This window comes from Ipomoea nil, unplaced genomic scaffold (genome assembly GCF_001879475.1).
Source record: "Ipomoea nil cultivar Tokyo-kokei standard unplaced genomic scaffold, Asagao_1.1 scaffold1985, whole genome shotgun sequence".
NCBI lineage: Eukaryota > Viridiplantae > Streptophyta > Magnoliopsida > Solanales > Convolvulaceae > Ipomoea > Ipomoea nil.
Genome location: NW_017618413.1, coordinates 6527 through 17329, shown reverse-complemented (window position 1 = coordinate 17329; position 10803 = coordinate 6527). Strand labels below are relative to the sequence as shown.

Here is a 10803-nt window from a genome sequence, read left to right as displayed (position 1 = left end):
GCCCCCCCGCCCCTCTAGACTCACACTTATCTTATCGGGACCGCAACAAGTGGTATGGGGGGGGGTGAATAGACTCTCGTTTTTCGTTTCTTTGTTGAAAGAAAAACCCAGAAAATACTTAGATAAAAATAAGCACAGCGGAAATAAAGTAAGGTTGAGGTTGCACGAGTTTGACAAAGTATTAGGTAGAGTGATGAGAAGATATGCAAGCAGTGAAAAATGACGGTAAGTAAAGAGAGAAGAGTAGACGAGATTTTATAGTGGTTCGGCAAACGATGCCTACTTCCACTCTACTTCCACAACCAATGGAAGGATTGCACTATCACTCTTTAAGTACAATTTACACAAAGACTTCCTTGATCACTAAGCCAGACAGTCTTTGTAGGTTTTCAACTCCGAGAGTTTACTCCGCCTCTATCAACTTCTTCTTCTAATTTGAGGTTGGTGAGAAAGTATTTCTTGATTTCTCCAACTGTAAAGTCTTGATACCGTTGAAAGGTTGCTCCTTGATTACAAGACTTCTTCTAAGGTGTAGGACAGTAATAAATGAACTTCTTCAAATGCCTTAACACCTTGAGTAACTGGTTCGCAAAAAGCTTTAAGAGAACGTGCTTTGTAAATGCTTTTTGCAAGATAGAGTTTTTGAGTGATAATGAACCAGCACCTTCTTAGTTGATGAAGGTTGGTTTATATAGGTAGTGAAAATTCATCCGTTGGAGGGAGATGGAATTTTCGAACCTTTTATCCGTTGGACAAGGACCATGGAGCCTCATGCATTTAATGCTCCATTAATGAGTTTGTACTGTGTAGCCGTTGAAGGTATGGAGGACTTGATGTCTTTTGTCCTTTAGTTACAGAGATAGTACAGGTTCATTGAATGCTTATTGAGAAGAGCGTCCCATGAGTTGAGGTCCTTATTGTCCTAGGATGTTGTCAATTTAGACAGATAAAACATTCTTCTTGTTGAGATTGTCTTGAAAAGAACTGTCTACTCAATGACACATCCTGCTTTCGGTTGCTGTGATGTCTTCTTTCGTCTTCATCAGCCTACCTATTAATCATAACTCCTTTCGTGTGTTTGTTCTAGCTTAACACGAATTACAAATGAGTTATGGCAACTTTCGTCTAAAACGAAAGTAGCTATACAAGAAAAACGTAGGAGTTAGGGGTCTACTTTCTACATTACATTGGTATCATCAAAATCCTAATACACGGTTCCTAACAACTCCAATATGCTAAAATTAAAAAAGTTACTCAAAATAACTTTTTCAATATGCAAATAACAATAATTCGGACAAAGTAGATTTGGATCATATTGTTTTTTGGCCCGAGATTTGGCCAGTCAAAATACTAGCTAAATAATGTTAATATACACATACACATTAATGTTTTTGTTAAAAATAAAATTTTAATTATTAGTCTCAAAATCTAAAATTAATATGATTTTCTACTAAATTAAAATTTATAAATGACGTTAAATAGATTTAAACTTGTAGTCTTGTACTATTAAAACTTTATATAAGACTTAATATTATTTGATAACTTATAAATATTATTTTTTTTACTCACTAAATTATGTTAGAGTGATAAATTAAAAATTGAGTTAATTACCAAAATGGTCCCTTGACTATAGTGAAATTACCAATTTGGTCCTTGACTATTTTTTTTAACCAATTAAGTCCCTCAACTTTAAAAACTTTAACCAATTTGGTCCTCCGTTTGTTTGACCGTTAGTCAACCGTTAACTTGGGACCAAATTGGTAATTTTGCTATAGTCAAGGGACTATTTTGGTAATTAACTTTAGGGGTGGGCAACTCGGTTTAGTTTTCTTGAATTGAACCGTACCGAACCGAACAGAACTAGTTTGGTTCGGTAATATACCGAACAACCGAACGGTATTGGATTCTTGTATACCGAACGGTTCGATAAAAAACTGATCCGAACTGTTCGGTAAAAAATTGAACTGAACCGAATACCGTAATAGATAAATAAAAAGGAAATCCAAGTCCCTTGCTACTTGCTCTATCGTTCGGTTCGAGTTTTTACCGAATCGTTCGATATACAAGAATCTATTAACGTTCAGTTGTTCGGTATATTACTGAATCTAACTAGTTTGGTACGGTTCGGTTCGATAAAACTTAACCGAATTTCCCACCCTTAAAGTTAATTACCAAAATGGTCTCTTGACTATAGCGAATTACCAATTTGATCCCAAGTTAACGGTTGACTAACAGTCAAACAAACGGAGGACCAAATTGGTTAAGATTTTTAAAGTTGAGGAACTTAATTGGTCAACTGAATAAATAGCCTTATCAGAATTTAATTATAATATAATTTGTTATTTTCATCATTATTGTTATTATTTTAATCTTAATGTTCCTTCACAATTGTATTTTATCTATGCATTGATGTCAGGGTTTGTGCACCGGAGTTGTAATTTTGCTCCTTAGCGGAGGAAAGAGTTCACATCTTCTCGTCTTTAGCGAAGATCTTTTCTTTATATATCTCTTGCCACCTATAATATTCAATGCTGGGTAAATCTTAAGATTTTTAATGACCTCTATATTGTTTGTTTATTCCTGTGAATTTATATCTTCCTTGTATAAAATGCTTTTGTGGGGGAAATTAACAGTTATTACCTGCATTCCTTCTTCTTTAGACATTAAATTAGTCTTCTCTCATATAATTAAAATCCAATCATTATTGTGTGGACCATGGTCCACATAACTGTATGGACCATGCTATTAAATAATGTACATTCAGTACACAAATAATGTACTTTAAGTATATTAAAAATGTACATTGGATTCAGGGAAAGTACATTATTTGAGTACTGAAAGTATATTATTTTGTATAATGTACATTCAGTACACGAATAATGTACTTTTAATATATTAAAAATGTACTTTTTGTTATGGTCTACACAACACTGTGTGGATCAATTTGCCATATCCGACCAGCATATAGTCCTAGAATATTTATCATGGTTAGACAGTTAAATATTTGACATTTCTGTTGTGATATGATAAAAAACTGAGGAATCCATTAGAATTTCCATATCATTATAATAATTTGTTAAGCTGTTGCTTAAAATTATAACTGAAAGTTATTGGTATTTGTATTGAAAAGCATGAATGGTATTGTGCAGAAAAGCTGTCCTTTTTTGTCGGTAGCAATTAAAATTTGAGCAAGGTAATTTAAAAGGGTGAAAATCTAGCAAGACTATAGTAACTATAGTTTTGTGAAGCATTTTACGTGAAAAAATTCCATATGTTTTATGGGTGGTATCTTTGTTCGCAATCAATAACTAATTCAGGAAATACTATGAATATGAGCATTCCATTCTTTATTGAGGTTGTTAGAGTAGTTATTTGATTCCTAACTTGAAATTTTGTTTGGTAATCTCGTGATTCAGTGTGTAATTCTGCCAAATAATTGTTTTTTTTTTTTTTTTTTTTTTTTTTTTTTTAAATGTATTACTCTATACCAGGTTTCAGGTGAAAAAGAAGTAATTTTTCGTGAAATTCATGACAATTATGTTGTTTGGAGCTATTGGCACACTTATTAGCTGTTCTATTATATCATTTGGTACTAATCAAAACCTCGACATTCTTATTACCGGCCAATGCCTTCTTTGTCCCAAAGTAATTTATGCTGCGATTGATATATTATCAACTCATATTGCCGTATCTATATGATTTAGGTGCCGTCAAAATTTTCAAGCACTTAGACATTGACTTTCTGGATTTTGGAGATTATTTAGGTATCATGTATATTCGTTTTCTTTACATACACACACACATGTATCTTCATGCTTCTTGATTCTAACAACTTTTTTTACTTGTCGTTTTGACCTCTTAGTTAATTTCATTTATTTAATATGTGATGGATGACAGACACTCAACCGATCGTGAGGTTGCTCTTATGATGCTCATGTCTTACTTGTCTTATATAATGGCCGAGGTATGATCCTAGTTAAGTTGTGACGCTAATGTTGTCGAAGTGCTGATGAACTGCTTGCTTTCTGTTTAAACAAATTCTCGTGTTGCAATTTAGTAAATTTTTCGCGTCTTGCAGTTATTCTATCTAAGCGGCATACTTACTGTATTCTTCTGTAGGTGGAATTGTCATGTCTCATTATACCTGGCACAATGTTACCGAGAGCTCAAGGGTCACTACTAGGTATGCTTCTACAAACCTCTCTTCGAGTCTTTGCAAGTTCTCGTTATTGTAACACACGTTTGCGAATTGGGTTTAATCCTACTCCCGTTTTGGTTGCAGGCATTCCTTTGCAACTCTGTCTTTTTGTGTGGTTTATTATAACAAATCTAAAAGATAAACAATAAACTATGGTTCACGAAACTCATAAATCTTCTTGTATTTATTTTTTTTCTTTCAGGGACTATCAGTTGCAGTGAGCTCAATATTGGTAGGCCTAATCTTAGTAGGCAGAGCTGCGTTCGTATTCCCCTTGTCGTTTTAATCCAACTTAGCAAAGAAAAACTCTTCCGACAAGATATCCTTCAGGCAACAAGTAAGGAGTTCTCTACAAAATTCTCGTTTTATATAATCTTTTACAAGTAATATACATCTCTTACTCCTGTCTCTTAGATAATAATTTGGTGGGCTGGTCGAATGAGAGGCGCCGTCTCAATAGCACTTGCGTATAATACGGTAAAGTATAATAGTGCACAAAATGTTACAATGTCACTTAGAATAGAAAGAAGCCGGTTGGGTGGTCTTTCCATTTCCAGATTATGCACTGGTGCAGTTTACAACCTCGGGGCATATGTCATTGCACGAGAATGCAATAATGATTACAAGTACTGTTACGGTTGTTCTGTTCAGCACAGTTGTAAGGACCTACATACACATTTTTGAGGCTTTTTTTCTATGATTCTCGCCAAATAAAATCTTACGGTTGGTTGGTTGGTTGGTTGTGTGTTTGGTGATGGTTTTAGGTATTCGGGTTGATGACGAAGCCTCTGATAAACCTTCTGCTACCCCCGCACAAGCAGATACCAAGCGGTCATTCGTCAATGACAACATCCGAACCCAGTAGTCCAAAGCACTTCACGGTGCCACTCCTGGACAACCAACCTGACTCAGAAAGCGATATGATAACCGGACCTGAGGTTGCTCGACCAACTGCCTTGCGCATGCTGCTAAGGACGCCAACCCACACCGTGCACCGCTACTGGCGTAAGTTTGATGATTCGTTTATGCGTCCCGTGTTTGGCGGGCGGGGATTCGTTCCGTTTGTCGCGGGCTCACCAGTTGAGCAGAGCCCTAGATGAGGTACAAAGTACAAACAAGACACTGTTGCTGGGTGAAATAGTGTAAGTTGTATCATAGTTGATTCTGGTTGCCCCTCTTATGAAATGGGCTGGGTGAAAGTCTTCTCACTAGCTAGGTTGCATTGCATTGCTACTTCATAAATGTTTTATTTTATTTTGTAAATGTTGGTGCATTTTAGGTACTTGTATTAACACCTCATTTGTAGCATATTATTTGGTACAGAGTATTTTTTTTATGAAACAATAATGGCTGAATTATCAATTTGGCTCTATGTTTTGATGCTTAGTAATTTGTTTTTATTTTTTAAAAAATTTATTATTATCATCATTATTATTATAGTTTTTATTTTTAAATGGTCAAATATGCTCTCGAACTTTAGTTAAAAAGTCAATTAGCCACCTCAATTTTTTAAAGATACAATTATACCCATCAACAATTATTTTGATGCAATGAAGCTAAAAAAAACAGTAAATGACCTGCTATCACAGGTTATTTGGGATCCGGCCACCCTTCGGCGAAAAGTTCAAGCAAAAAAGTGACCAGTAAATGGTCGTCGGTCACGGAGAAGGAGAACGAGACCAAGGGGTCACCTTCTCTGTAGAGAAGGCGACCTTGGTCACCTTCTCCGTGACTGGCGACCGTTTGCCTGTCACTTTTTTGCTTGAAATTTTCGTCAGAGGGTGACCGGATCTCTAATGACCGGCTATATTTATCAATTTTTGAGCTTCATTGCATCAAAATGAATTGTTGATGGGTGTAATTGTACCATTAAAAAGTTGATGGAATTAATTGACTCTTTTTTTTTTTTTTTTTTTTTTTTTTTTTTTTTTTCGGGCCTATATTAATGACGACCTAAGGAAATATCCTTCAATTTACCATTCAACTATTATAACGGCTTCCTACTACTACTACTATTATTATTATTATTATTATTATTATTAAGCCCCTTTTTAATGGCTAGATTAAAAATAAGAATAATTAAGATTAAAAAAAAAAAAAAAAGAGTAATTGACAAGACCAGGAACTAAGCAGAGATAGAAGAGAATGAAGAATCAGAACATAGTTAACAACAAACAACTTAATAAAGAGAACAGTCATAGAAGTAATGGGAACATTTAGACATCAAAGGATATTAATAGACACAGCAAACACAATACTTTATTTATACTTGAAAGCATAGAAGGTACATTAGTATATATTAAAGTAACTAAAATTTATATTCCAAATCAAAACTTAGCTTGTTTATAGTATCCATCATTCATTATTACAAGTTTCATGAATTAGAAATACGGGGAAGTTTAGTCCAGATACATTTAACTAATCCTCTTGTATTATAATAGTTTTTACTTGAAAAACTCTGTGGAAAATTGCGCCACTTCTTTGTTGCAAGACAATAAAATACCCCTTTGCCATCATAAAACCTTGGAAAATATATCTTGTTACTAGTTCCTCTGTCAGTTGCTTCTTGAGACAAAGATATCTTGGGAGAAACGTAGAAGGCTTTTCCTTTCAAATTATCAATCTTTTGCCAAACCATTTTAGAATCAAGCTTCAAAACCCGAACTTCCCCTTCCTCAAGAGTTGCCACACACATGAGATCTCCATCACTCTCTAGAAAGAATCGATCTCGGAATTTCATAAATTGTTTTCGGTGTGACTTACCGATGATATTCCAATTAATGTTGTCTCCATGCTCTCCTTTTGGAATACAGAGCTTCCCTAGATTTCCAGATTCTCCTAGAATATAAATTTCTCCATTGCGAATAACTGGGGTGCAAGTCGAAGCTATAAAGTCTTTATCATTTACTAATTCTACGTAGATCGACCATGAATTCTCACCAAAATTCAATATTCCTACAGTAATAAACTCTGGTAAAATACTAGCTATACCAACAATTTGACAATTGGAAGAAGTTGGTGATTCGGAAAAACAAACCAATGGAAATGCTATACCTGGTGTGTCCGGTATGTCTATTCTAACCTTAGTTGAAGGGTTGAAAAAGAAATAAGATTCAGCGCCTTTACCAAGAAGCAACCAACCCTGATTTTCATAATAAAGTTCAACTTCGAGAATATCATCCTCCAACAATTGAAGAATGTCAAGTGAATAGTTGATATTGCGAGTTGGATCATAAAAATTGAACAAACTAGTTTTTTTGTTCAAGTACATCAGATGCAGGTCACAGTACGAATATATATCACGTGAGGATGCATGTTCAAGTGAGATTGGCAACAATAGACGAGGAAGTGGTATTATTGACTTCCAGGATCTACATACAGATTGAAAAGTATAATAATCTCCAATAGATAAACCTGTGATAATATGTGATAAGAGTTCATCGTTTAGATCTGACCATGGCCTTTGTGTACCAGAGTCATCGATACTACTCATCTTGATCACGTGCATTACCTGTAGGGGGACTAATTATTTATGCGCTTCACTCTTTGAGTAAACTTCAGTTCGCAATATCTCTCAATGTACTTCCTCTATATATAACAACTGATGAGATAATTGTTTCCCTGCAGGATTAAGATTATATTCTTTAAATTTGCCCTGATTAAGGATTATAAAACTCAATCTACACTCCAAATACTAATGCATTTAGGATTAGAAAACTAAAATTATACTCTTAATATATCTGAATATCGTAATCCTAATCCTAATCCCATTAGTTAAAAGGTAATCTTGAAGGCTATTAAAGAAGCTGTAGAGTCATCTGTCATCAGCATGCAACACAAAACACAAAGTCAGGCCAGAACCTTGAATTTCTTAAATCGAATTTTCTTGCTGGTAATATTCTTTCCCTTAATTTTAACTGAGAGCTATGGAGTTGGTTGCTGATCATGATGCCAAAACCATGCTGCTGCCCAGTTTCCCCCCACCGCAATCGCACCCTTACCTCTTGTTTTATCAAAATAAACGAGTTACACTATATAGTTTCACACAACAGTATTATTATAATATTGACTATTCTTTCATGTACAACAAGTATGAGAGTGCGCAGGCATGTAAGGACGGATGGATGGTGTTACAAGATTGCCACAATCTCGATATCTCACTTTATAATGTCTATTCACACGAAAGGGTGCAACTTCCAAAACTGGAACCATTCACGCATTTTGCTTATCTTTCATCTAGTCCTCATGATCCTTCTTGTTATGTTGTATTGGTTAAAGATGATCCCTACAATGGTATTTCTAATATCAATTTTTGCAAGATTGGTGAACAAGCATTTGTGACGCAAATGTTAAGGGATGATACTTTAATCCAATCATTCACAAGTTTTGGTGGAAATTTGTATGGATTGAGGAAAAATCGTACCACTTTAGTACGTGTTGAATTTGATGGTCAAAGTGTACAATTTCAAGAGGTGATTGGTGATAATTTATTTGAGGAGCCATTTTCAAGAAGACCTGAACGCGACAGTTTATCTACAGATGGTTACATTACAGAAAGTTGTGGTGAAATTTTATTAGTTTTAAAAATTTACTTTGCAAAAAGGCGTTGTCAGGTAGAAGACATACGAGTCTTTAGAGCGGATTTGTGCACAAGAAAATGGATGGAGATGGAGACTATAGGAGAGCGTACCATATTCTTAGGATATGTTGGAGGCATATTTTGCATTAATAGCAAAAATGCAAATGTGAAAACTAACTGCATATACTTCATTGAAGAAAATGACAGAAGCATTTATGTTTTTGATTTGGAAGATATGAGTGTTTCCATTGACATTCCTTGCCCTCATGTTGGCAAGAAAAATTGTACATCACGATGGGTACTATGATTTTGTAAGTTATATATTGAATATTAATTCAATTTATATATATATATATATATATATTTTTGTATGTATTTTATTAATGATATTGAGGCGAAATATTTATCTTTTTGTTGTTGTTTTTTTTTTTTGTTTTTTTTTTTCTTCTGTTTTTGAAAAAGTTACACTTTTGTAAGTGTTTGTTTTATTTAGTAATTGTGAACAAAGTATATATATGCACTGTTTGATAAAATAGTTAGCCTATATGTCAATTTTGACTTATTTAACCACTATTAGTTCTTTGATTTGATTAAAAAATTAATATAAGTGTTTGGTTAATAGCTTTTTGTAACTCCAATATGCTAAAATTAAAAAAGTTACTCAAAACAACTTTTTCAATATGCAAATAACAATAATTCGGACAAAGTAGATTTGGATCATATTGTTTTTTTGGCCCGAGATTTGGCCAGTCAAAATACTGGCTAAATAATGTTAATATACATGCACATACACATTAATGTTTTTGTTAAAAATAAAATTTTAATTATTAGTCTCAAAATCTAAAATTAATATGATTTTCTACTAAATTAAAATTTATAAATGACGTTAAATAGATTTAAACTTGTAGTCTTGTACTATTAAAACTTTATATAAGACTTAATATTATTTGATAACTTATAAATATTATTTTTTTTACTCACTAAATTATGTTAGAGTGATAAATTAAAAATTGAGTTAATTACCAAAATGGTCCCTTGACTATAGTGAAATTACCAATTTGGTCCTTGACTATTTTTTTTAACCAATTAAGTCCCTCAACTTTAAAAACTTTAACCAATTTGGTCCTCCGTTTGTTTGACCGTTAGTCAACCGTTAACTTGGGACCAAATTGGTAATTTTGCTATAGTCAAGGGACTATTTTGGTAATTAACTTTAGGGGTGGGCAACTCGGTTTAGTTTTCTTGAATTGAACCGTACCGAACCGAACAGAACTAGTTTGGTTCGGTAATATACCGAACAACCGAACGGTATTGGATTCTTGTATACCGAACGGTTCGATAAAAAACTGATCCGAACTGTTCGGTAAAAAATTGAACTGAACCGAATACCGTAATAGATAAATAAAAAGGAAATCCAAGTCCCTTGCTACTTGCTCTATCGTTCGGTTCGAGTTTTTACCGAATCGTTCGATATACAAGAATCTATTAACGTTCAGTTGTTCGGTATATTACTGAATCTAACTAGTTTGGTACGGTTCGGTTCGATAAAACTTAACCGAATTTCCCACCCTTAAAGTTAATTACCAAAATGGTCTCTTGACTATAGCGAATTACCAATTTGATCCCAAGTTAACGGTTGACTAACAGTCAAACAAACGGAGGACCAAATTGGTTAAGATTTTTAAAGTTGAGGAACTTAATTGGTCAACTGAATAAATAGCCTTATCAGAATTTAATTATAATATAATTTGTTATTTTCATCATTATTGTTATTATTTTAATCTTAATGTTCCTTCACAATTGTATTTTATCTATGCATTGATGTCAGGGTTTGTGCACCGGAGTTGTAATTTTGCTCCTTAGCGGAGGAAAGAGTTCACATCTTCTCGTCTTTAGCGAAGATCTTTTCTTTATATATCTCTTGCCACCTATAATATTCAATGCTGGGTAAATCTTAAGATTTTTAATGACCTCTATATTGTTTGTTTATTCCTGTGAATTTATATCTTCCTTGTATAAAATGCTT

At 33.8% G+C, this 10803-nt stretch overlaps 1 protein-coding gene across 1 annotated transcript; it reads left to right on the top strand.

Moving 5' to 3' along the window:
- Positions 1 to 4404: 4404 nt before the first annotated feature.
- Positions 4405 to 5584, top strand: LOC109147287 (sodium/hydrogen exchanger 2-like). The gene is made up of 4 exons (XM_019294939.1): positions 4405 to 4535; positions 4613 to 4675; positions 4773 to 4856; positions 4963 to 5584. Exons 2-4 carry the CDS (start codon positions 4637 to 4639, stop codon positions 5296 to 5298), a joined length of 459 nt encoding a protein of 152 aa, XP_019150484.1. The 5' UTR covers positions 4405 to 4535; positions 4613 to 4636; the 3' UTR covers positions 5299 to 5584.
- Positions 5585 to 10803: the final 5219 nt, after the last annotated feature.

Excerpts from the sequence above, each read along its gene's own strand:
- LOC109147287 (XM_019294939.1), top strand. The coding sequence starts at position 4,637 with ATGAGAGGCGCCGTCTCAATAGCACTTGCGTATAATACG. Across the intron at positions 4,676-4,772 it reads TAGCACTTGCGTATAATACG|TTTACAACCTCGGGGCATAT; the intron begins GTAAAGTATAAT and ends GCACTGGTGCAG. Across the intron at positions 4,857-4,962 it reads TTGTTCTGTTCAGCACAGTT|GTATTCGGGTTGATGACGAA; the intron begins GTAAGGACCTAC and ends TGATGGTTTTAG.